At 41.8% G+C, this 27335-nt stretch overlaps 1 protein-coding gene and 1 non-coding gene across 3 annotated transcripts in view; one reads left to right on the top strand and one right to left on the bottom strand.

Moving 5' to 3' along the window:
• PAPSS2 (3'-phosphoadenosine 5'-phosphosulfate synthase 2) overlaps nt 1-22482 on the top strand; it is an 81283-nt gene extending 58801 nt beyond the window's left edge. For both annotated transcript variants that reach the window (XM_070043909.1, XM_060286457.2), the window contains exons 7-12: nt 2168-2279; nt 8788-8993; nt 16821-16956; nt 18215-18483; nt 19559-19788; nt 20589-22482. In XM_070043909.1, the coding sequence (XP_069900010.1) occupies nt 2168-2279; nt 8788-8993; nt 16821-16956; nt 18215-18483; nt 19559-19788; nt 20589-20730 (1095 nt within the window). In that variant the 3' untranslated portion in view covers nt 20731-22482. The remainder of the gene's footprint in view (nt 1-2167; nt 2280-8787; nt 8994-16820; nt 16957-18214; nt 18484-19558; nt 19789-20588) is intronic.
• Nucleotides 14655-14785, bottom strand: LOC115858039 (U6atac minor spliceosomal RNA). Its single transcript, XR_004041487.1, has one exon. It is a non-coding gene; the product is annotated as a U6atac minor spliceosomal RNA (small nuclear RNA).
• Nucleotides 22483-27335: the final 4853 nt, after the last annotated feature.

Here is a 27335-nt window from a genome sequence, read left to right as displayed (position 1 = left end):
AAGGTAGACATAAGGAAAATGCAATGCCTATGAAGAAAAACACTTCATTTTGCCAATTTTTTTTTTACCTCTTCTTCAAGAAAATCTCTCATCAAGTGTTGCCCCAGGCAGCTGATCAATGCCATGTACAGAGGCAGACTGGGAACGTAACTTCTGTATTTGCAGAGGACAGTTTTATATGGTTGTCATTATACCTTCAGTGATGCCGGCGCTCAAGCATTAGGCAGTAATTGTTTGTTGGCAGGTGCCGAGAAAATAGTTTGTCCAGAATACAGGTGTTTCTTGGATCATTGAGAAGGAATTTGAAGAAAACAAGAAGCAACCCTGATCTAAAGTGACATGAATGCCTTGATCTTTTTCCTACTCTGCACATCCCACTCTTCCCTCATCAGGGAGAGTTCAGTCTGAGGAGAGGGAGCTGTGGTTGCATTGATTTTGCAACCTAGAAGATGTTAAGATGCAATCCCAGCAAACAGCCCTGCAGATACCTTGGCCTGTTTACTGGTTAGTGTTAGTTGGTTCATATAAGGTGATCAAGTCTTCACTGGTAACCTTTTGGTATCCATTAAAACCTTGGACATTTTTTTTCTTTCTTTTTTTTGCGGTACGCGGGCCTCTCACTGTTGCGCCCTCTCCCGTTGCGGAGCACAGGTTCCGGATGCGCAGGCTCAGCGGCCATGGCTTACGGGCCTAGCCTAGCCACTCCGCGGCATGTGGGATCTTCCCGGACCAGGGCACGAACCCATGTCCCCTGCATCGGCAGGCGGACTCTTAACCACTGCGCCACCAGGGAAGCCCTGGACATTTTTTTAAGAGGCAGAGTACATTGGGAATGTCCTTCAGCTCATGAAGACCCCAGGCTTTAGTAAGTCGTGACGAATTTATAAACACAATAAATTCTGAGTTTTCCAATGCTCCAGGCAGGTGAGAAACACATAATCATAATTACAGTGCGGAATAATAGTTCCAATAACAAAATGGTCTGCAAGGTACAGAAGAACTTCAAAGAATCTAATGATTAATTCTCCTGATCCTAGGGGTGACAGGAAAGATTTCAGAGCAGTGGCCCATGAGCTGGGTTTTATTTTTATTTATATCTATTTATTTATTTTGGGCGGGGTTATTTTTTTATTTTTATTTTTTGAACTGGGTTTTAAATGATGAACAGGGTTTTCAGGTAGAGGGGAGGATGGGCTTGAAACCACGTGTGTGTTCAGACTGCACGCTGTCTGGCACTGTTGGTGACTAGGCCCCCAGGTGGGGAGTGGTGCCAGGTGGACATCCCTGTATGAGCCCCTGGGGCCAGAGCTCGTAGGCCTGTCAGTATCACGCTAAGAATTTTAGACATTTGTCTTTTTTTAAAAAAATTAATTTATTTATTGTTTATTTTTGGCTGCATTGGGTCTTTGTTGCTGCACGCGGGTTTTCTCTAGTTGTGGTGAGCCGGGGCTACTCTTCGTTGGGGTGCGCGAGCTTCTCATTGCGGTGGCTTCTCTTGTTGCGGAGCACAGGCTCTAGGCGCACAGGCTTCAGTAGTTGTGGCACGCGGGCTCAGTAGTTGTGGCTCGCGGGCTCTAGGGCACAGGCTTCAGTAGTTGTGGCACGCGGGCTCAGTAGTTGTGGCTTGCGGGCTCTAGGGCGCAGGCTCAGTAGTTGTGGCGCATGGGCTTCGTTGCTCTGCAGCATGTGGGATCTTCCCGGACCAGGGCGCGAACTTGTGTCCCCTGCATTCGCAGGCGGATCTTAACCTCTGTGCCACCAGGGAAGTCCCTGGACATTTATCTTAGTGTCAGTGGTTTGCTCAGTTCAGTCAAATAACTAGCACATTTGGTGAAAAAAATGTAGCCAAACCAGAATTTTTGTGGAAAAAAGAATGAACGGTGAATCTTCAACACAGGTGCACATTGTAAGGATAGATAGAGCCTAAAGTGTTCAAAGAAATCATCCCAGTTTGAAATCTTTTCACCACTCTCCCACAGAAAGTTCTAGACTCAAACTTCTCCAGCTCCCCTAGATCATGGGTCAGCATTACATATGGGAATGCTTAAATCATAAAAGGTTCTGCCTTCATTCTCCTGTCAACTGAATAAGAAAGGACTGCCCTGGGGCCAGATGGCTGGGAAACGGAGCTTATGGAAATGTTCACCTGCTTTTTTGTGTTTTGCAGCTGGATCTTCAGTGGGTCCAAGTTTTGAGTGAAGGCTGGGCCACTCCCCTCAAAGGTTTTATGCGGGAAAAGGAGTACTTGCAGGTTATACACTTTGGCACCCTGCTAGACGGTATGGGTTTTTGTTTTTTCGTTTGTTTGTTACTCTTTATTATTAAAGAAAAAAATATTTCTCAGAAGTTTTCACAGGAACAAGAAATGCTAATCCTTGGTTCGTAAATCCTATTGTGAAAATATTTAGATTATTTATGGTGTGTCCAGTTATGTATAAGCTTCCATTTTTAGGATTTTTTTTGGTTATCCTCAAAGGATTATTGATTATCTAAAGCTAAGGAACCAAAAAATAAAGGTTTGACTTGCACACAAAGCCAAGAGAAGGTTAAGTCTTTTTCACCTCCACCTGCCCTTTGCTGGCCGTGATATTCATAAGGCAGTGGACAGTCAGAAGCACCACTGGCAGCTGCTTGGACCATCCTGGGGAAGCCAGGATGGACTCAGCACTCATTGCTGACTTGCAGGATGCCTCCAATCCTCCAGCAAACATTACTGCAGCAGCTGCTTTCCTTGGTGGATAATAAAGGGTTGATATTCATGCTCATACGTGAAATATATTAGGATGGCTTCATCCACTAAACTTTAATATGGGGTGTTAAGGCAGCTTTCTGGGCAGAAGCTGAACGGCTCTTAGAGAACTGCTCCTGTCAAGGTTGGAATGATGTCTCATTCAGAAAACTTCCGGATCCTTCTCTGATCATTTCCTTCCTAGAACTGTCTTGACCTTATCAAATAGAACTTATTTATTTCAAGATCTTGGGGAATACTGATAAGTGGGGGAGGGAATTTGTAATACGGAGCAGGGCTCCAAACCTTCTAGGTAGAAAAATCAAATCAGATGTTCTTTCCTGAGAAAGATGTTCATGTTCTAGGTTTGTGCCTCTGCCTGGGGAATGGGGCGTAAAGCAACCCCGGTTGTAGTTAGGTTTCAAAACTCCCCATACCCTCAAGAAGCCTCCTTAATTCCTATGTAAGTCAATTATTAAAAATACATACCAGAGGTGTGCATATGCTGCACACCTCTACCTAAGTAGAGGCAGAATATCATAGTGGATAAGAGTGAGCTGTGGAGCCAAACTATCTGGGTTCAGGGCAAATTACTTAAACTCTCTGGGCCTCAGTTTCCTCATCTGTAAAACAGGGATGTTAATAATAGTACCTACCTCAATGGGATGTTGAATGTTTAAAAGAATACAGTACCTGGTCCAATAGTAAATGTTCCATATATTAACAACCCCCTCACTGCATAAAATTAAAAGGACTTCAAAGTCTTGAACAGACCAAGAAGCTTATCTCTAGTCACATCCGTTTGGAAGTAGCACAGATAAGATGTTCATCAGCTAGCCAATAAATATTTATTGAGTGTCCTCAGGTGTCAGGGTTTGTTCTAGCTGCTGGAGATAATACGAGCTTGCTGGGACAGGCAGTGCAGTTCATCTTCTGAACTCTAGTCCAGAGGGGTTTTCCCGCCACATCAGTGGTTGTCAAACTTTTTTTTTTTCAAGTCATAACTATTTCAGTGAAATCTGAGGCAATATATACAACAGATAAAAATGGAACTGCTCCTTTGGAAGAAGTGGGCTCAGTCTTTCTCCCACCTGGACAGCAGCCTTGAGGGTGTCTAGGGAAAGCTGGTTGAAACACTGCCCTCTACCACACCATGACAGTCTCATGACAGAGCTTGGCTCGATGGCTTTTGGACTGAGCAGACACGGTTAAATTCCAAAAATGATGTCTCTCTGTATCAGAAGGTTGGGCAAGGTATCATTTGTATGGATATCATTTAATTTTAACCAATTTATGAAAGTTTGAGTCACCACCATTGAAAATTTGAAATAATTTTTGTAGCCATAGACATGTGGCCATTTTCATCTACCATTAAACAATCGCACATTTCTTGATCACCTACAATCTGCAGGTAAAATTGTTTCTATTCTGACCCTGTCTCCCAAAAGTATTTTGTTGGTTTTAATTTTCTCAAAGGTTCACTATTTCCCCCATAGTAAAAAAAAAAAAAAAAAATTAGCTCAGTCTACTTAGTCCAAAAGCAAAATAAAAAATCATTTTTTAGTATTTTTGATGATTACATAGTATGAGTTACTCCCTATATTACTCAAGGGTCTATTTTCATGTCAGTGTATTATTTTATTTCTCACTGGATATAGCTTGGGGGGGCTGTCATAGATCCTCCAATGATAAATGTCACATCTAAATTTAAAAATGGAACCTTATGTTCTTGACTGGTGGCATCCAAGTAGGGTTAAGACATAGCAGCCTTGTGAGACCTGATCATTTAATGGCAAGTCTTCTGCGGCTCTGACTTTCCAAGTCAGGGCTTGAGAGCTTTTCTATATACTGCCAGCATTTATTCAGCACATAATGTGTTCTGACCCTGGTGCTTGACATAGGACATCACATTTAATCCAGATAACACCACTGTGAAGGTATTTTGTCCATATGAGGAAATAAGTATTGGGAAGGTTAAATAACTCCCTCGAAGCCTGGATTCAAATCCAGGTTATCCTGGGACTGGGCATACTCTCATGTCCTGTAAACATCTGGAATTCTAGGACGTTCTAAAGCAGTTTGCCTGTATACCTCCCAAAGCCTGGTTTGGAATCATCTGACAGTAGTTATAACATCACATATTTGTAAGAGACAACTTCTTGCTTAAGTTGGAGGGGCTATTGACATATGTTATAATTATTTAAAAACATAATTATTGGGCTTCCCTGGTGGCGCAGTGGTTGAGAGCCCACCTGCCGATGCAGGGGACATGGGTTCGTGCCCCAGTCCGGGAAGATCCCACATGCCGCGGAGCGGCTGGGCCCGTGAGCCATGGCCGCTGAGCCTGCGCGTCCGGAGCCTGTGCTCCACAACGGGAGAGGCCACAACAGTGAGAGGCCCGTGTACCGCAAAAAAAAAAAAAAATAAAAAAATAAATAAAAACATAATTATTTAAAAATGCTTTTGGATTGTATTGGACATTATTCGATACAAATTCTGGTTTCACCAGCTTTTTGCTGTCACATATGCTCTATTTTTAGAAATAACAGTAACAAAAAGCTCAGTATCTTTGTATGTTGTATGTATGAAGCTTCACAGTAGTTTGTTCCTTGTCATTGTTGCTTTACTATTATTTTGGTGGAAAGTTGAAAACAATGTGTTTCTTAATTTTGTTTGTATTTCTCTAGGCATGTTCCTTCCTGGTATGTACTTTAACTTTATAAGTAGTTAAATTATTATAATTAGATATGTTATATTAACTAGAAATGGTAAGGACATAACTAGAAAAAAAAATCTAAATGAACCAGTTGGAATTGCTAACAGTTCATGATCCAACCAGTTATAACAGAATAATGCTGCATTCTTCTGTTGATAGGAGTCCAAGTAACAGGAAATTTCTGGATCAGATGCAGCTGTTGTTTATAATGTTTTATTTGGCTGACAAATTAAACTTGTTTCTGAATTTCTGTTGCACATTTTGTTCCTGAGATTTTAAAAATTTATGATCCTCTCTGTTAATTACTTATACTGAGTGTTGGTCCCCATTTTGTTTCACAAATCTGGAAATTTTTTTCTATTGCATTTATAAAACATTTTTAATTGATGAAGGATAAATCAATTTTAGATACAATTTAACGTGGATGCACCTGGTTGGATTGTGGATGATTGTACTTCGTTTGTGATGAGTAATTATGCATGAATTTAATTTCAAGCTATGACAATTGATAGTTATAAAACTGGGAATAAATATGTACTCGCTGCAATTCTAAACTTCTGCACTGTACCGGAAGAAAAAGGTAAAATTCTGAAGATATCATTTATCTTGAGTATTGTTTTCATCATTGCTGTTTTTCCTTGAAAAAGATGAATTAAGCAATATAAAGTATTTGTTTTTGCCCAGAAATTGTCCCAAACAAATGATAAGCATATCTACAAGGTTAAAACAACAGGTTTGAAAATTATTTAAAGCAAAAGCAAGATTATTCAATTAAACATGAAGTTAAGTGTTGGACTAACTGTGGCTAAAAAACTACGATACTGTTTTCCAAAATGAGTTATACTGCAGTAAAATAATCAGGGTGGTTCCCACCAGAGCTGAAGCACATGATGGAAAAAGGCCGAAAGCCCGAGTCAATGTTTAAAGCTATGGAGGCTATTTCAGCACAGAGTTAAACTGTAGGATAATTTTATGTATTAGAAAAGTTGATTAAGATGATAGGGAAACCCCAGTAAATCTGCTTTACCTGTGTGGGGTTGTAGCTACAGGTGTATGAGATCAGCTGGCACTGTTACTTGGTAGAACTCCCTTCCACAACATCCCACAGATTAGTCTCTTGACAGCCTGTCAGGTAGTGCTGTTTCCTTAGTTGGGATTTTCACTCAAGGCCAAGATGAAGGTGGATCAGAGGCTACGCTGGGCTGGAACCTAGTGGACCAAAGGAGGCGATGGCAACGAGCAAGTGGAGTATTCTTTGGATTTCAACCCAGAGTAATTGATGGAAGGCAGCACCGCAAGCACGTTGCAGGCAGAGCTGGGTTTCCACCAGCACCCAACCCACCTTTTGCTTTGCATCTTGTTTGACTTTATTTTGGTCAAGGCACTCAAGGCACTCTTTGTAAGCAGTGTGGTCATGCTATCCACAGAAAGCCTCTTCCCAGCAACCCAGGGATATACATATTATTTATGATCCCATTTTCCAAGTGGAGAAACTGAGGACAGAGAAGGTGAGTGACACAGGTAGTAAACAGGAGATCGCTTGGCTTTGAGTTTAGTGCTCTCTGCACAGGGCTTGCTTGGACTACTCTTATTGTCTGTGAACTTTGAAACAAAGGAGTTACTTGAGTGAGGAAACTCATACCTTCTGTGTACAGTATCTTCCTTGTTGCTTACGAGGCTCCCAGAGCAGGTTGCAGGATTTTATGACGGATGGGATTTCTTTATTGCTGGAAGTTGCTGTGTATATCCTGTGACATTCTTTATGTCCTAGTAACTTTTGGAGAGTATTTTAAATGTGCAAAGTGATATGCCTGTAGACTTTTGTTTCATAGCTAATGGGGGAGTATGATGCCCCAAAGAAACAGAACTCAGATCTCAGACCTTTAACTCTATCAGAAGTGGTCTAAATGTTGGATTTTGAGTTAGATTTAAAAGACTTCATTAATCTATGGTACATTTTCTCCAATCCATAAATAACAGCATTTGCTTCCTCTTTTGGAAATCCTGAGTTTGTAATAAGGAAGAACAAATTTTACTCCACATTGGATCTGTTCCTTTTACTTTAACCTTTTTATTCTATTGCTTTTACAAGTTAATCCCTAAAGGGATGTTGCCTATAAGCTTAAATTATACATAATGGCCCATCTCTGGGAACCCTGCCTCTCATGTGATGAAGTTTAAGCTAAAAGACCTTTGTTTAGCTCACAGAAAACATCCTGACTAAGCCCACCTGTGAATGACCTCAGGGAGGAAGAAATTAACATCCCCTGAGTCTGACTGGAACCAGAAAATGTTTGACTTTATCCCCTCCCCTTTTAGTATAAAAGAAGCCTGACTTCAGGGAAGGTGGTTCTTTGGGACACGAATCTACCAGCTCCCCGGTCTGCTGGCTTTCCAAATAAAGTTGCTATTCCTTCTCCCGGCAACTCATTTCTCCATTTATTGGCCGGTGGAGCGGCAAGCAGTACGAGCTTAAATTGGGTAACAAATTGAATGTTGTTTTTACTCACTTTCCTTTCATTCCCTTCTGAGTCTTGAACTTGGCAACTCCCCCCAAATCTCCCTGATATTCTTTAATGTTATACACTTAATTCTGTGCCCCCATTTTCTCACTGTAAGTACAACTGAAAGCCTGACATTTGCTAGAATGTTAGGGCACCATTACAAAAGGGGAGAAACAGCTGTGTGATTTCTTTTACATTATCTGGCTTCACTAAGAAATCATAGTCATCCCTCCCAATCTGAGGGGGGTTGGTTCCAGGACCCAATGCAGATACCGAAATCTGTGGACGCTCCAGCCCCACAGTCCAACCTCTGCATCTGCGGGTTCCTCATCCACGATTCAACCAAAGGCGGATCCTGTATAAGGTTTGCTATCCACGAGGTGGTTGAATTTGCCGGTGTGGAATTCGCAGATATGCAGGGCATTGCCAACCTTTATTTTATCTAGTTGGATTTTTAAAGACTTTAAGCTTCCTAGTGTGTTGAGGTCAGGATCAAATTTTAAAAAGAACTCCGAAGGGAGCCACCCCCTCGGGAGCCACCCCGAAATCAGTTACTGAAGCCACCCCTACCATTTGAAACAGCCCATTTTTCACAAACGCTCCATCTTTTGCTTTGAGAAGCCTCTTCTCAAAGGATTTATCACAGACGCTAGAGAAACTAGTGCAGCCAACATAACCATGTTAGAGTTAGGTCTTAATGCCTTTTTTTTTTTTTTTGAAAAGGTCTTAATGCCTTTTGCAGGAAATGTCTGGAAGAGACATTGTGCACGTTTGAGTCCTCTTTAAAGGAGCCCACACCTTGTATCCCACATTCATGCATCAAATGGCACTTTCCACAGACGGAGTGATTAACATGAGCATCCCTGTCGTGCTGCCCGTCTCCGCGGACGATAAGACACGGCTGCAAGGGTGCAGCGAGTTTGTCCTGACACACGGAGGACGGAAGGTGGCTATCTTACGAGACCCTGAATTCTACGAACACAGAAAAGAGGAGCGTTGTTCCCATGTGTGGGGCACAACCTGTGCAAAACACCCCTACATCAAAGTAAGTGGCATAACGTTTGGAAGGTCTTTCTTTCAACTTAGGATAAAAATAATTCTTTTTAAGTCCTTCGCGAAGGACTTAGAAAAACTGGGGTTAGATGGAAGAATGCGTTTCTAAGGGAGGTCCTGCAAGCTTTGCCTGGGGAGATGTTTTTAGATAGGGCAAAGAAATGACTTTTTGTTGGAGGGCTGGTCTAAACGGTCTCTTGAGTCCTCAGATCCTGTGATGGTTGTGACTCCCTCAGCTAAATGGGAAACAACTGGACTGGGGAGATAATTTAGTCTAACATCATGAGGGGAGAACCAGAATCATAGCTATGCTATGCACAAAACCACAGCCAGAGCTTGCAGCCCTGTCCATCTTGAAATTCACAAGGGAAGTCAATTTCTTCCTACAGAATGGATCCAGCTAACCTCTGGAAAGAGACTGGAAGTTCATGCTCTGTGGCTGTTGTGCAGAGGGGGGTGGTGGGTGACATTGTTTCAATAAACAAAAAGCACAGATAGCAGCAGAGTTTCCGGAGGGAAAATACCACATTTTCATCAGATTGAAAAATGTGTTCATCTGATTAGGATTATTTTGGAGTCAATCTGCCTAACGGCAAAGTAGACTAAAATTCCTCAGCCTCCTTCACAGCTTCTAATTGTTGTTGGTGATGGGGTGGGATTGCAGGGAGTGGAATTGTTGGGTGTGGTTCATTTCCCATAGAGAAAAATATGTGAAATTGAATGCAAAAGCTATCCCTTATCTGAGATTAGAGCATTAGGGTTGAAATTTAAAAAGACATGTACTAGTGATTCCCTAGCTGGAGTAACTAACTTTCAGAAAGTTCAAAGGTAATAGAGAACCATCTGAGACCCAGGAGACTCTAAAAAGCCTTGTGCTTGGACAAGGCACGTCCTCTCTCTTGTCCTCGGTTTCTTCATTTATAAAAGGAGGGGGCCAGACTCAGTAACTCTGAGATCTCTTCCAGCTCTGAGACTGTACACAATGGATGTTTGAATAAAACGGTTCAAATCTGTCAGACAAACTTCCCTTTGGTTTGGTTTTGTTTTTTTCAGTTGTGAAATGTTGCAAAGTAGGGAGGGCTTTTGCAAGGCCCCTGGTGGAACACAAGAGGTCAGTGGGGGAGCAAAGCAGCTCCTCATTTATTGGACACAACTAGCCACCCTGCAGATAAGCTCAGAGCCATCTGAACATTTTCTCTCCAAGAGGCTGGGAGACAGGCCTTGAAATTACTGGACAATAGCTATTTGAGGAATTGTGTTCTGAGCCTTAATTATATCTTTGTCTCATTCTTTTTCTGATCATCCTTTAGGTTTGGGCTCTTATCTGCACTCAGTGACCTAAAGAATAGTGGCCTTTCTTCATGCCAGCTCAGATATTTCCACTCTTTGGGCCTAACATCCACATATACATGGTTAGCACTAAAAGAAAAAAAACAACTAAGGAAGCTCGTAGTAAGCAATTATGTTTATCTTGTCTTGCATCACGTGCTGGCAGTTGGAGGTCAGAATGTTTTCGATGGCAGGGAGAGTGGGGGTGTGATTTGTGGCCTTGAAAATATAGTCAGGGACTCTGTAGCATTAGGTCATTAGAAGGACTCTGTAAACATTCCTAGTGAGCTAATGGTGAGAAATGGGCCATGGATAACCAAAGAGAAAACCACTCACCCTGTATAAGCTACACTAAGCTACACTTGGAGCACTGAAGGTGTGTTTATGGGAAAGGAGCTGTCTTCACTGGACATTTTTTAGCACCTTGAAATTCACAGTAAAACTTAAACATGTTTTTTTTGGTTTTAGAACCCCAAACCTTCCAACAGTAATTCCTTCCAAAAGTAATTATGGGCCTTCTTGTGTTTCCATGTGGCACTGGGAGTTATATTTGCATGGAAAATGGTCAGAGTCACCGAGGAAATGGTCTACCTCTGTTGCATAGCCCCTCACTGCAGTTACCCTGACCTTCCATTCAAATCCTCCCAACCCTCTCTTTCACTAATATGGAACCACGTGACGTGTCACAGATGCGAGCATGAGGAGAGGAGCCGGTGAAACTTGTAAAAATAATGCTTAGTGGAGCCCTGTTGCCTTTCATCCATGGATCTCAAATCTTTTTCAAATGGTAATTATTTCTCACAATGTTCCTGTGAAGCACCTAAGAATCATTACTCCCACTTTACAGATGTAGAAACCAAGAGAACAGAGTATGACTTCCCAATGAAGGATAGGAATGAGAGTTTCTATATCCTTTAGCCCTTCAATGAAGACCACATCGTTAGTTAGAGCAACAGAATCACCTGGGGAGCTTTAAAAATTACCCACGACCGGGGCTTCCCTGGTGGCGCAGTCGTTGAGAGCCCGCCTGCCGATGCAGGGCACACGGGTTCGTGCCCCGATCCGGGAAGATCCCACATGCCGCGGAGCTGCTGGGGCCGTGAGCCATGGCCGCTGAGCCCGCGCGTCTGGAGCCTGTGCTCCACAACGGGAGAGGCCACAACAGTGAGAGGCCCGCGTACCGCAAAAAAAAAAAAAAAAAAAAAAATACCCATGAGCGGATCTCTCCCTCAGAGTCTTTGATTTAACTGGCTTGGGCTCAGTCTGGGTATTGTGAGTTTTGAGGCTCCCTGTGATTCTAATATACTGTGAAGGTTGAGAACCATGGCATTAGATAATTATCTGCAGCTGTTTCTTGTGTGGCTCCACCTGGATAGATCCTGCAAGCATCTCGCACTCAACATGGGCAACTTCACCCCAGCCTTGTCCCCCTCCTGTGTCCCCCACCTCCGTGAACAGCTCCGCCATCCAAACAGTGGCCCATGTCCAAAACCTAGATGTCATTCTTTTTTTCTTTTCTTTTTTTATCATGCGATCAATAACATTTATTTTCCATAATGAATTTCCTCAGTTTTGAGTGTACATCTCCTGGCATTCTGAAAAAAAAATATATTTTCTGTGTTACTTTCAAAGTATTATTTTTTAAATTTAAGTATACTTGATTTATAATATTGTGTTAGTTTCAGGTGTACAGCAAAGTGATTCAGTTATACGTGTGTGTATATTCTTTTCCATTATAGGTTATTACAAGATGTTGAATATAGCTCCCTGTGCCATACAGTAAATCCTTGTTGTTTATCTATTTTATATATAGTAGTGTGTTTCTGTTAATCCCATACTCCTAATTTATCCCTCCCCCCCACTTCCCCTTTGGTAACCATAAGTTCGTTTTCTATGTCTGTGAGTCTGTTTCTGTTTTGTAAATAAGTTCATTTGTATTATTTTTTAGATTCCACAAATGAGTGATATCATCTTTGTCTTTCTCTGACTTACTTCACTTAGTATGATAATCTCTGGGTCCATCCGTGTTGCTGCAAATGGCATTATTTCTTTTTTAAAAAAATGTTTATTTTATATTGGAGTATAGTCGATGTACAATGTTGTGTTAGTTTCAGGTGTACAGCAAAGTGATTCAGTTATACATATACATGTATCTATTCTTTTTCATATTATTTTCCCATATAGGTTATTACAGAGTATTGAGTAGAGTTCCCTGTGCTATACAGTAGGTCCTTGTTGATTATCTATTTGATATATAGCAGTGTGTATGTGTTAATCCCAATCTCCTAAATTACCCCTCCCCTTGCCACCTTTGCCCTTTGGTAACCATAAGGTTGTTTTCTAAGTCTGTGAGTCTTTCTGTTTTGTGAATAAGTTCATTTGTATCATTTTTTTAAAGATTCCACATGTGATATCATATGATACTTGTCTCTCTCTTACTTCACTTAGTAGGGTAATCTCTAGGTCCATCCATGTTGCTGCAAATGGCATTATTTCATTCTTATGACTAATATTCCATTGTACATATATACCACACTGGACGTCATTCTTCCTTCTTTCTTCTTCCTTGTCCATTCAATCACCAAGTCCTAACAGTTCTGCCTTCTAGGTATTGCTTGAAGGTGTTCACTTCTGTTGCAACTTGGGCCAGGGCACTTAATTTCTTCCCTGTCTCTTGCCCTACTCCCCTCGAAGCCCCTCTCCAATTCTTCAGCTAGAGTGGACCGTTCAAGCTTTATTTGGGAGCTCACATAAAGCTATGACTTCACCTTACCACCTCTAACCACCACCGCCCAAGATATTCCCCTCCAGCATCTCAGCTGGTCACTATATCATCCTCTGTCACACTTTTGCATGTGCTGGTCCCTCAGCCTAGGACACTGTTCCTTCCACTCCTGCCTCCTCACTTTCTTTGTCACACCTTCCCACCCTCAGCAGCTCCTCTCCTGATGTACACGTTCCCTCTTCCTCTCTAGGTTATTTCCACTGTTCCTTTCCTTGCCCTCTTTCAGCCTGTTCACCATAGGTTTCTTAGTCTTCATCCTAGTGTTTGAGCTCATCCTCTCTCCTTTTTGCATTCCTGTTGTCTGTGATTCCAAGCCCCGTTCCTCTTTCACTGCTTCACTAGACTCCCTTAAAGCCTGTTCCTCACACGTGTGTCCAGTTCTGCAAACTCTAGCCGTGGTCCCACACCTGCCTTTGGCAGGAGGCTTGGAAGGATGTGGGTACTTATGGGCCACAAAGCCCTTGGAAATTAGAGCCCCTGGACCTCCCTTCCTGATAGCTGGACCACAGTTCTGGGGACAGTTGAGCCACCTTGGGGATAGAGAGGCTCTCTGTCCCTCCTGATCCCAGAAATGCCAAAAGCATAGTTTCAGCATTGTTTTCCAGATGTATTTTTAGGCTGGATGGTGAATGAAACAGGTTCAATATTGCCTTTGCCAATAGAACAATATAGGGTGGACCCCTTGTGCCCAGAATGAGTTACTGCATGCCCAGGGATCTGGGGTAACTCTTTCAAAATTTTATCTGCAGTTTAAGCAATGAGGAGAAAGTAAATGTCTAGGTATGGGTATTTGACAATATTCTTGTTAAGTGATTCTCCTGAGCACAGAGTTTAGAAGGGGGTCCATGAAAAAGCAAGCAAATCCCTTGCAAATCACCCTTTCTCTACCCAGGGTTTCCTTTGTTTCGGGGGCTGTCCTGTGCAATGTAGGATACTGAGAAGCATTCCTGGCCTCTAATCACTAGATGCCAATAACACACCCTTCCCCACTCCAGTTGTGATGGTCACAGTTGTCTTCAGATATTGTCAGGTGTCGCCAGGAGAGGCAAAATCGCCCTCTGTTGAGAACCCTGGCTCTAGCCCAACCTCCCATTCCCTGAAAATCTCTGGAATGCAAGTCATTGTAAACTCCAACATCTGGCCATGACAGGAAATTGAACCAGGGGTATACCATCACCACCTTGATGTCTTCTGTATTGGTGTCATAAATCAATCAGCTTTCTCTCCCCTTTTCTTGCCTCCCTCTTTTCTGCTGCCATTACAGGCTGGCCACACTCCTTGGACACTGCAAAAGGCAGTTATGGAATTTGATCAGGGGAATGACTGCACAACTATGATTGACTGAGAAGTAAGACGTTCTGTAATGTTTGTCTCAATGACTGAGGAGAGACACCTGCTCTCAGTCGTGACTTGTGGCACTGCAGCATCATACGGAACATATTTAAGTTTATAGAAAACACAAAGGGTTGTCATGTTTTTCTTTGCTCAGGTTGAGATAACATGAACACATAACAATGTATAAGTTTCAGATGTACAACATAAAAACCATGGTTAGACGTCACAATGTGACAATGTGGCAATGCATTACCCATATGTGTGTTGTCAGGCCTGGGGCCTCTTCCATCCATCCTTGTCAAGGAAAGTGCCAACCCTCTCCTTTCATCAAACACTGTCAGGCTTTTCTTTTTCATTACTTTGACCATTCTTCACACCAGGTTCACACCTAATATTTGTGCAACCCAGGGTAACAATATGAGCTGAAGCCCAATACCATATTTAAAAGTTACTTATCTAACTAATAAACTTAAATATGTTTTATCTTTCTACTTTGGCAATATGCCTTGATCACAATCTGGAAGGCCAGGTTCAAATTTAGGCTTCTCGGTTCTGTACCAGAACATGGTAGTGTGTGGACAGCTGGCTCTTGGCCTGCAGCCAACCCTTCCTTCTCTTTCTATGCTTGGCCTTGCCCCATGCTGTGGAGGCCCTCTGGGTCTGCCTGTGGGCACCCCAGGCTGAATGTCCCAGGTACATATCTTATGGTGGAGAGTAAATGCAGACTTCAGGTGGGCCTGCCCACCAGGGTTTCCTTGCCCTGACAGAAGGGGCACAATTGAAGACGCCAGAGTTGGGCCATCTAAAGTGTGGGACAATGTATAGATGGTTCTTTCTAAAAGTCTCCATGTTCTGTTCCTTACCCACCCTTCCCTGAAGTCACTTTTTCAACTGAGACTGGATATCGAAAAGTAGAGTATTTATAGTGACCTCAGTGAAAAATGAGTCTTGTCATCTATCATCTATCTACCATCTATCTATTTACTTATTTAGGTAAAAAACATGTAACATAAAATTTACCATCTTATCCATTTTTAAGTGCACTATCCAGTAGTGTTAAGTATATTTACATGGTTGTGAAACAGATCTTCAAAACTTTTTCATCTTGAAAATCTGAAACTCCATACCTATTAAACAACAACTCTTTCCCTTCCCCAGACCCTGGTATCAACCATTCTTTTTTCTATGAAGTTGACTACTTTAGATACCCATGTAAGTGGAAAAATACAGTATTTATCTTTTTGTGAATGGCTTTTTCACTTAGCATAATGTCTTCAAGTTTCATCCCCCTTGTAGTCTCTGGCTGGATTTCCTTTGTTGTGAAGGCTGAATATTCCATTGTATGTATACCATTCACATTCATTGTTCATCCATTCATCTTTCAATAGATATTTGGGTTGCTTCCACCTTTTAGCTATTGTGAATGGTGCTGCTATGAATATGGTTGTGCAAATCTCTGTGAGACGTTGCTTTTAATTCTTTTGGATGTATACCCAGAAATTGGATTACTGCATCATGTGGTAATTGTATTTTTAATTTTTTGAAAAAACTCCATACTGTTGCACCATTTTACAGTCCCACCAACAGTACACAAGGGGGTTCTCCACATCCTTGTCCACACTTGTTATTTTCTGTTTTTGATAGTAGCCATCCTAATGGGTGTGAGGTTGCATTTCTCCAGTGATGAGTGATGTTGAACATCTTTTCATATCCCTGTTGGGTTGGCCATTTGTACATCCTATTTGGAAAAATGTCTGTTAAAGTTGCTGATTTTTAAATTAGGTTATTTAATATTCTATATCAAAGAAGAATATCCACATGATAGAAAAAGGCTATTCAGATACTCTTCCCTTTTCCAACTACCTATCTGTAGTTGAATTTTCTTTACATATTTCAGCCAAAATAACATATTGCCACAGAATAAATGCAAAAGTAGATACGAGAATCCAGCTGCCTTCTATTAAGTCAGATAATGAAGAGATTTGCAAACATGTAAAACAATGCCATTTTTCTCTTATGTTTTAGGAAAATATTTTTCAGTAAAAAACAAAATGTTTATGTTAATATTTAATAGACTTATTGTTAGCTTTAAGTCAATAAATATTTTTAAGGGAATTAAGTTTTAATTTCTAATACAGAAAATTATAGATATAACCAATATAAACAAAAGCTCTTTGCAGGTCCTCAATAATTTTTAAGAGTAATAAAGGATTTGAGAGACCAACAAGTTTGATAAATACTGTGCTTGAAATGTTGAAGAACTGAAGGCAGTTCTTCAAGTAAGCCAAGATTGGTTCAGAAGAAGAAAAAATTTTAGATAAAATGGAAAACAGTATTAATCACTAACAACTTTAATAACGGTCTTTCTAGATGGTGATGGAAAGTGGGGATTGGCTGGTTGGTGGTGACCTTCAGGTGCTGGAGAGAATACGGTGGAATGATGGGTTGGACCAATACCGCCTGACACCTCTGGAGCTCAAACAGAAATGTAAACAAATGAATGCTGGTATGTAGCCTGGCTCTACGGCATTTGTTAATACTCCTAACCCTCCTCTGCTTACAGAATTAAGGATTATCAGGAAACAGCATGTTTATAGTTTTGAAAAGCTGAAAATTTTTATCATCTTCTATTGATATGTCTGTTGATATGGAAACACCTTATAAAGTTGAACTACTGCAATATTATGCAGTAGTTAAAAATATGCACTGACCCAGAAGGATACCCAAAATATATCTATTAAGTAAAAAAAGCAAACTGGGGCTTCCCTGGTGGTGCAGTGGTTGAGAGTCCACCTGCCGATGCAGGGGACACGGGTTCGTGCCCCGGTCCGGGAAGATCCCACATGCCGCGGAGTGGGTAGGCCCGTGAGCCATGGCTGCTGAGCTTGCGCGTCCGGAGCCTGTGCTCCGCAACGGGAGAGGCCACAACAGTGAGAGGCCTGCGTACCGCAAAAAAAAAAAAAAAGCAAACTGCAGAACGGTATGTATAGAATAATTCTGGAAAACAAAATAAAATGTAATAATTGCTTTAAAAACTCAAACCTACTTCTGTGTGTAGCAGAAATCTCTGGCAGCATGTGCACCAAACTGCAGATGGCAGCAGCTACCTCTAGGGGTAAAGCGGGACCAAGGGGAAGGGAAGATTTTCACTTTACATATTTTGAAAAAGAGAGAGAAAAAGTAATGATAGGATGATGGATGATTTTTAAATTCTATTTTGGGCTTTTCTGTATTTTCTAAGTTTTCTCTGATGGATATATATTATTTCATAACAAGAAAAATTAAGGCTCTCAGGAGTTCATCACTAATTGGAGTAGTTTTGAAGACTTCCCTAAAGTGAAGGAGAAATATTTTTATATCTTTAAATTGTTAAACTTTTGCACAGACCCCAGAAAACGTTCCTTATCAATATTCACTTCCCAGGGAAATGAGGCTGGAGCAGGGTGCAAGAGGACTGATTAATACTGGCCCCTGCCTGAGCCTTGGTTTGTAGGAAAGGTCCTGGCAACAAATGTTCATTTCTGAGTCAGGCTCTCCCTTTAGGGCTTCCTACCTTTGTGTCCTATTCCTGTCTAAGCAGTCTGGCACTGGTTGGTACCTTTCGAGTAACACCCCTAAAGGTCCAGGTGGATTCTCCAGCCAGTCCTTAAAAGCAAGTGGATGTAACAAGTTCACTGAACAATAGACACAGCTGCACCTTTTCGTTTCTGTTCTTGCAGACAGTGCATGTCTTTGACCGTGCTGTTTCTGCTTTCCTTTCCCAGACGCAGTGTTCGCGTTCCAGTTGCGCAATCCTGTCCACAACGGCCATGCTCTGCTGATGCAGGACACCCGCCGCCGGCTCCTGGAGAGAGGCTACAAGCACCCGGTCCTCCTGCTGCACCCCCTGGGGGGCTGGACCAAGGATGATGATGTGCCCCTGGACTGGCGGATGAAGCAGCACACAGCTGTGCTCGAGGAGGAGGTTCTAGATCCCAAATCCACCATCATGGCCATCTTCCCATCTCCCATGTTGTATGCTGGCCCCACAGAGGTAAGCAGCTCCCTGGGCTGGGCTATGGGACTCAGCATCTAATTTTACTTAGACGAGCCAGTGAGTTTCTGGGATTCTTCTTCATGAGCAGATTCTAAAATCTTCTGGTCTCTTTACTTTATCAAACTTAATTATGTTTCCATATAGTATTTGTGAAAATGCTAGAAACACCAAATCAAACCTGTCATACACTGCCTTTGAGACTGTGGAAGTTGGTATGTGAACGAGGTGTTTAACACAGCTTACCTGGGTTACAGGGCAAGATGTATCTAGCCCAGTATTTCAGCTGTTCCAGTTACTCTTAAGTGATTCACCATGCTCGGTGAGCTATATTAGAAGGGAGAAGATGTCTTTAAAACCTTAATGTCTCCCTTTCATCATAACACACTGAGCCTATCAAACAGAGACTTTCTTTGTCCCACTGCACCCCCAGTGTAGTGGATTTCAACAAGTTTACAGGAACTATGATGAATTGAAAAGGTCTCAACCCTTTGGAATGCTCCAAACTGAGTTTAATGAATTAATTCTCTTCAACCAGATCAAAGTTCCAGGCCCCTGGCTCTCTTCCCCATCCTTTATATTTCTATCTGAGCTCTAAAGAGGGCAACTTATTTTGAAATCCCAATGCTGTGTCGAAATGTAATCAATGTCTGCGTATGAAGGTTAATTTGCTCATTACTGACAGTCAGATGGTAAAGAGATATTGGAGTTTGTAATTTCCCTTAAACTGTGATTTATTTTGAATAGGGAGGAACTGGAAAGTAAAATCCACATAGTTCTGTGGAACAGTAAGATCTGAGTGTCACTGGTCTGTTAGTCTGGAGAGATTAGGAAATATAAATTCATGGTCTAAGAGGGAGGATTCTTATCTTTAAAGCTCCTATATCCTACCCAATATAACCAAAAAGATGACAAGAGCAGGAGTCTTGGACACCTCACTGACTTCCTTGCAATTATTAGTTGACCCACATCGCTGAATTACTTTTAAAGCAGAATAAAGGGGTGTCTCCATAAACAGGGACCCCACAGGATTGGCCAGTGATGACCAGCATGTCCTTTATGTGATGTTTCCTAGGTCCAATGGCACTGCAGGTCCCGGATGGTTGCAGGGGCCAATTTCTACATTGTAGGCCGGGACCCTGCAGGAATGCCCCACCCTGAGACCAAGAAAGACCTGTATGAACCTACTCATGGGGCCAAGGTCTTGACCATGGCCCCTGGCCTCACCTCTGTGGAAATCATTCCATTCCGAGTGGCTGCCTACAACAAAGCCAAAAAAGCCATGGACTTCTATGATCCAGCAAGGTAGGTTTTCAGAGGAAAATTCTTATTTTTTAATTTTTTTGCGTTACGCGGGCCTCTCACTGTTGTGGCCTCTCCCGTTGCCGAGCACAGGCTCCGGACGTGTAGGCTCAGCGGCCATGGCTCATGGGCCCAGCCGCTCCGCGGCATATGGGATCTTCCCAGACTGGGGCACGAACCCACGTCCCCTGCATCGGCAGGCGGACTCTCAACCACTGCGCCACCAGGGAAGCCCCAGAGGAAAATTCTTTATATCAACATCTGTACAGCTGGAATGATGAGGCAAAATTTTGGAGAGCTCCCCAGTACATCTCCACATGCTCCTAATTGGAATGAGAGTCCCTTGAAAGCTAAGACCTGGTCTTGCACATTTCGTGCCCCCTAAAGTTGTAGCACAGCTCCTTGCATACAGTAGATGGTCCATAAATATTTCTTTTTTAACATACATTCCTTGAGCATGCACTGAGTGCCTGGCACATTATGTGAAAGGAAGTAAACACAGAAAAAGATTTCAATGAGCATTTATAGAGCACGCACCACGCTCAGAGCTCACATAAGTAGGCAGAGCTAATAGAAGATGCCTCCCATGAACTGAGTAGGTACACAGTATTGAATGGGTAGCTGCCATGATTTCCCTTTCTTCTGCCAGTTCCTTTACTGAAGATTTAGTGAATTGCTTATTTTAGAAGATGCAGCATTTTACAGAAAGAAAAAATGTGGTCTCAGAACCCATCCTACTCCTGGGATCTTCAAGGTAGATGTTATTTACCTATGCTGAGTTCTTTGTTGCTACCCTCTGACAGGCACAATGAGTTTGACTTCATCTCAGGAACTCGTATGAGGAAGCTGGCCCGGGAAGGAGAGAATCCCCCAGATGGCTTCATGGCCCCCAAAGCATGGAAAGTCCTGACAGATTATTACAGGTCCCTGGAGAAGAACAACTAAATGCCCTTCAGCACCAGAGTTTCTTTCTGAAGTGCTCTGTGATTTCTTTTTCTATTTTTGTGATTAGATGCTTTGTATCCAACTGCTTCTCAATGATTGACTTTAAAGTTAATGTTTTATAATGAGGTAAAAATGTTCTCTATAATTTAAAGTCAACACATATAAACACACACACGTGAGTGTGTGTATATATATATATATAAAGTAAAACTGAAGACCAAACCTTAGCAGGTAAAAGCAATATTATTATTTCAGAATGAAATTAGTTGTATTTTCTACTGCATCTGAGCAGTAGGTCCCAGATTTCGTAAAGCTTTGACCATGTGTCTAGTTTACTTGCCAAAAAGTAAAGCATGTCTCCCAGCTTAAGTCTTGCCAACCTGCATTCTCCCATGTCATATACCAGTAGTAAAGGAAATGAGATGGGCAGCCCCTTCTATACAGCTGACAAAAAAAAAAAACCTAGAAAATCTCACCCCAAATGAGGAGTGGCTCATGTCAAGATTCTTGCTAGTATTTCCCTCGTGCCCGTATCCAGCCTTACTGCCCAGTATCTTAGTTGCTGAACTATGACCTGACTGGAGAAACCAAATGTGTGAAAATGTGAAGTTAATCTCAGAGATCTATGCAACCTAGTTCTGCCACGGAAGTTATATTATCTAATAAGAAAAGAAGTCTTAATAGTTTTCTGTGAATAATGTAACTCCAGTTAAACGGTGTCTTTTAATTAAATAGCATACAGGGCTTTGATGAAAAGATTTGCACCCAGGCCTCAAACAATCTGGCAATGTTGTGGACATTTAATTTTTCTCCTCTTTGCTGTGGTCATTGTGTCTATGGAGAGGCTGCGCCTATTACCTGCAGCGGCATCAGCTGTGACCAAAAACAATTCAGACCATCAGACTAGCGAGCTGCTGGAACCGGACAAAAACGCAGGAAGCTCCAAACTTTTCATCTTACAGGTGATCAAACTAAGACGATGCACAAGCACAGGCTTCATGAACTAATGAGCACTGTAACAAAAGTGCCAAATTGGCATTTTGGAAGTACTGGTGGCACTGAACGAGCACCCAGGCCACTTGACTCCCAGGCTGCTGCTTTGTCTACCCTGTACAACACAGGAGCTGGACCTGGTTTCCCTCAACTGCTTAACAAAACTCCTTGAACAGAGGGCACTTCTTGGATGCTGTAAAGTCCGGAGTTTTCTAAATGCAGCTGATTTTATTGCAGTTGAAAAAAATACTTTCCCAAAGACTCATGCTGTTCTGAAACATTCAACCTCTGATGGCTTTACATTCTGGGAGGCACTCTTGCACCTTCTGCATAATTCCTTGTTACTAAGGAATATATGAAGAAATAGTACCTATTGTACATAGGTCTCTCTGGAAGAGACTTAAGACTGGAAAGAGAAAACTGTGATTTTTTTCATACTCAGTTTTGTTTTTTTAAATGCTAAACCAAGCTAATGAAAGTTCTTTTGAGAATAAATCACAGTGGCCACAGCAAAGTATGACTATCTTTAATAGCACAGTGCCTGTATTCTTTAATCAGAGGTCCTCACTACTGCCTTTTTAAAAAACAGCATATTTATTGAAAACATGAGACAAGATGTAGGTGCCTTAACCAATGTATTTTGTGATTTTTTTAAATATATTTAAAACTGCTCTTCTGCTTGAGTACCACTTAGTGCAAATGATTATTTCTATGTACAACTGATGCTTGTCCTTATTTTAATAAATTTCTCAAAACGAAGGCTGAGTCTTTTCTGCATCTCGTATCAAGTGTGCATTGACATCTGTTGGTTGAAGCCCTTGTGACTTTGTATAACTGGAGAGAAACAGCAGCTCTCTTTCAGACCATAATCAAGAGGCTGTTTACCCTTGTTCCTGTCATCTTTTAAACTGTGCTCTCCATGTGAATGACACGTGGTTTCAGCCAAGCACTACAGTTCCTCAGGGACCTCACCCCAGGATTTCAGTGCACTGGGATCTGACAAACTTTAAAAATTTTTCCTAACTTATTGTTCCCTTTTCTTCAAAGTGCCTCCATAGAGTTTCACCAGCAGGGTTAGAAGCAGTTGTGCTTCTTCCACACCTCCACTCACCTCAGCAGTTGCTACTGGTGTATGCAGAAAGGATACCTGTTTCCACCCACACTTTCAGTGGCCTTCAGACAGGCCTGCAGCTTTGGGGCTTTTTCCCTCCTTCAGTCCCTGCCTCTCTTCTGTCCTGAAGGCTTCATGCAAGGTTTTGTTCCTGTCCTCACTCCAAACAAAACTGGTGTGACAGCCAGCTCAAAGGTGCCACTTGTTACCGCTTCCTCTTTCTCCCCAGATCCTTACTTGCTGGCACCTGGACAAAGTAGAGCAGGGAATGTGTAAGTAGATAAAGATGTAAGTGGTGCTGAGGGAGTGCAGGGCAGTGCGAAGGGCATATGTAAATCATTCATTCAGATAACGGTGGACTTACAAATCTATCAGCATTTATATCAGGCCACAAGATTCCTTTCCAATCCATCTTCCCTGCAAGAAGAAACAAATCTTAGTGATTTGAGAACAGCAAGTTCATCTTTGTTTTTTCCTCATCTTCCTCCTATTAACCTGACTTTTAGGTCTAGCATGGATCTTGAATATACTTTCCTGATGGGTAAGTAATCAGGAAATTAGATGAGCACCAGAGCAATCAACAATGTGTAAAGGTTTGAGAGAACACAGTGCAGCTTTTGCCTTTGAGATTTTGAATGATACAGGTTTCTATTATTTATGTCTATCCCACTACCAATAATGCACAAATTATCAAGAATTAACTATATAGATATTTAAAGAATAACCACTAATTTTTTTCTTCTCCCTAGCATTTATTTAATTCTTTGGTCAATATTAGCTATTATTGGGCCACTCATCATACATATTCACCAAATGATTAAAGTGATGTATACAAGCAATTCACTAATACTCCAAGGGTGCCTATTGTTTTTGCTTATATTGTAATTCTATTGAAATTATTACCGAAAATAAATGGATCAATGATGAGCTTGGACATTTTAGTCTGATAAAAACCTAGACAAAATAAAATACTTTTTTACGGGGCTAGGAAAGAGTGATGACGCAAAGAACTCTTGACAAACTGAGAAACAAGCCTTTCGTAGGTAAGTCTTGTAGTTCTTCAATGGCTTATCTTTAGTAACGGAAGTAACCTCCCCTACCCACCAAGCCATTAGCTTTTCCATAGATTTCCTCATTTGGATTAACTGCAGGAAAGACCAGTCTCAATCAGTAAGAAATCTAAATTATAGAATGTTTTAAAAAGTAATACAGTTTTATTACCTTCAAATACATAAGCGACAAACAGAGGGGCACAGCTTTTTAAATGTCATAACATGTAATTGTTGGCAGCAATAATACATACTTTATTTTGGTAAAGTTCTTAAATAGGGTTGGCTTGTTTCAGAAACTCAGACCTGCTCTGCACCTATTTTACTAAAATGTTTGTGAAAGCTCTTACTGTAATGTATTAAACACACTTATGGGTAAAGAAAAATCTTGATTATATTTATTGCATAAGCCTGTTTTCCATAAATAGTTCAAAGGTGAACTTCAGCTCAGCACAGGTTTAAAAAATAATGGCCTACTTCCATGTAAACAACTCCAATATTGATCTGGTCTTTTAAACTAGTTAAAAGACTGGCGTCTATAAATGTATTCACCAAGAAGAACCTCCGTTTATGGAAGAAATTAATTCCATCAACCACTAAGGAGGTTGTACCCCAATCCTATCTTCAAATTATAAAAAAAATTATATAAAGTAGCAGATCTTTGGACATTCAAAGTAAACCAACGAAAAAGCTTACAGCTTCAAAAGAGCCCAAGAAACACATTTAATAATCAAAAACACCACGTACCTGGAAGTGTCTATGACTTTACCTAATGGCATGTTTCATAACTTATGCCTATTAAAACAAGTCCAGGGACTTCCCTGGGGGCACAGTGATTAAGAATCCGCCTGCCAATGCAGGGGACATGGGTTCAACCCCTGGTCTGGGAAGATCCCACATGCCACGAAGCAACTAAGCCTGTGCGCCACAACTACTGAGCCTGCGCTCTAGAGCCCATGTGATGCAACTATTAAGCCCACGTGCCGCAACTACTGAATCCCATGCTCTGCAACTACTGAGCCCCTGTGCTGCAACCACTGAAGCCCGCGTGCCTAGAGGCCGTACTCCACAAGAGAAGCCTCCACATTGAGAAGGCTGCGCACCGCAACGAAGAGTAGCCTCCACTCGCCGCAACTAGAGAAAGCCTGTGCGCAGCAATGAAGACCCAATGCAGTTAAAAAAAAAAAAAAAAAAAAGGCTCCATTCTTGAAGACTCCAATTTAAAGAAAACAAAAACAAGTCCATTTACCAAGGCTGACACCCATCAGTAGCTAAGAAAGTCACCCAGTTTAGAAGTCCTGATGATCAGGTCAGTATTGCTAAGGCCCCAAAATGTCTATCAACACGGCCACTGTTGCATCAGTGTGCTGTTTAGTGAAAACTGGGATGGGAACTTAAAGCACGTCTATTTCAGCATTTCCATTATTGCACAGATAAGGAAATGGAAGCCCAAAAATGTGAGATGACGACTCTAAGGACGTGATGACCTGCAGACATGTTCACTTGCTAGTTTCCAAGGCATTTTCATGTTTCTTAAAACAATAACAGAAGGTACACATTATGATTTCTATTTACAGATAAGGGAACAGATGCCCACGAAAGTAAAGAGATTTTGCCCAAGGCTACACTGTGCATGCGCTCTCTAGCGCACTCTCTAACATAGAGTTCCACAACTGGGACTGAAACTTATAAAGCTGAAAATGAACTTTACGTGACTTATAATAAATCCCTGCACAATTTCTTCTGCTAGAACGTAGAAGGATGCAAAAGACTTTCACTTCCATATAGTAACAAGAAAAGGCCAGACAAAATAAAAATAATATTTTTCCGGGAGACAAGCAAAGAACAGTAGATGCAAGGACTTTTTCATTAACTGACTTCCAGGCAGAAATAAGCCCTTCTGAAATGAGCAGAGAGCCTTGGTACTTTTTTTTATACCAGGGTAGACTCCTGAGAATGGATACAGTGTGTGGAAAAGCAGGCCTCCCTTGAACGGAGAGACTTTGCAGGCATGTGGAGAATTCAGCCAACACTCAGACAATAGTGATTGAAATCTGGAAACACATTTAAAAACAAACTGCTAGGCTCGACAAGTCCTCTTCCCTGGATTTTTCAGAGAAAATGGCAGAAGAGGGGCTCAAAGTCTTGTGCATTCTCATGGTGACTGGATGCCAGAACCCTGTCAGAACTGAATATAGAGAAGAACCACAAACATCTGAACCTGCACCCAAACCCCTCCCAGCTCAAATACTGCCAAGATCAAAAGGCAACTGCCTGAGAGGGTAGGGGTTGGGCTAAGCCTGGTCTACTCAATCTTGTTAAAGCTACAGCCCAGACTCAGCCTAACTCTTCTCTAAGAGAAATGGCAATGATCAGCCCTTCACGCTAACTGCCTATCAGAGGAATGGGCTTGTACTTTCTGGAAATAAAACAAAAACCCATATTATACTTAAGTCTCCACTGTTCTGTTTTACACCTACTATCTGTAACAACATAAATTACAAGTTAAAAAGTGATCACCTGGCTGCAGAGTTGGGCATGCCAAGTAGCAATCCATCATCAAGTGGTAAAGCTTACGGGATTGGACCAAACATTCCCTAAAGGCCTGTCCACACAAACTGTAATGTACATTGCTCATATGTCCAGCATGCCCACCGGAGTCATAATACTGCCCTTGGCAGTACTAGCCTCGTGTGACCAGCTGGTCATTTACCACTTTCTTGTCTAGCCAAATTCTCCACAATACTCAATTTTCTTTGGATGAAACCCCACTCTCCTTTTGCAGTTGACCAGTAAATCCAGATACGCTTGGCCCTTGAACAACGGAGGGGTTAGGGGTGCCGACTCTCTTCACAGTCAAAAATCCCCGAATAACTTATAGTTGGCCCTCCGTATCCACAGTTCCCTGTATCCATGGTTCTGAACCTGCAGATTCAACCAACCACAGACTGTGTAGTACCGTGGTATTTACTACTGAAAAAAGTCTGAGGGTAAGTGGACCAATGCAGTTCAAACCTGTGTCATTCAAGGGTCAAGTGTACTTTTGCTCTCAAACCATTTAAGCCAAAGGAGTTCCTGAAGGGTCATTCTCTCAAAGCTCCAGAACCGCCAGGAGGTGATTTTTGACCTGGTTTTGCACACTTCCAGGATTTTGAATCTTGAATGGGGCAATTTAAACATCTGGAGTTCATTTAATCCAGTAGAGGAATGAAAGCAAGATTCTTAAGCAATTCCTGTTAAAAAAACTTCTGGAGCTTTCAGAGTTCCTAACCTGAGTCCAGTTCTTCAGCTGCCCTCTGATCTTAAGAGCTCCTCATATCCTTCAAATAAATCCTTTATTGCTTAGGTCAGCTAGAGTTGATTGCCTGCGATGGAACCCTAACTGGTACTCTTCACAAGGCTATGACTGTGGCCCGGGAGACAATGCTCATCTCCCTCAGACATGTCTGCAA

This window comes from Globicephala melas, chromosome 16 (genome assembly GCF_963455315.2).
Source record: "Globicephala melas chromosome 16, mGloMel1.2, whole genome shotgun sequence".
In the NCBI taxonomy this organism is placed as follows: Eukaryota; Metazoa; Chordata; class Mammalia; order Artiodactyla; family Delphinidae; genus Globicephala; species Globicephala melas.
This window is presented reverse-complemented; position numbering and strand designations above follow the sequence as displayed.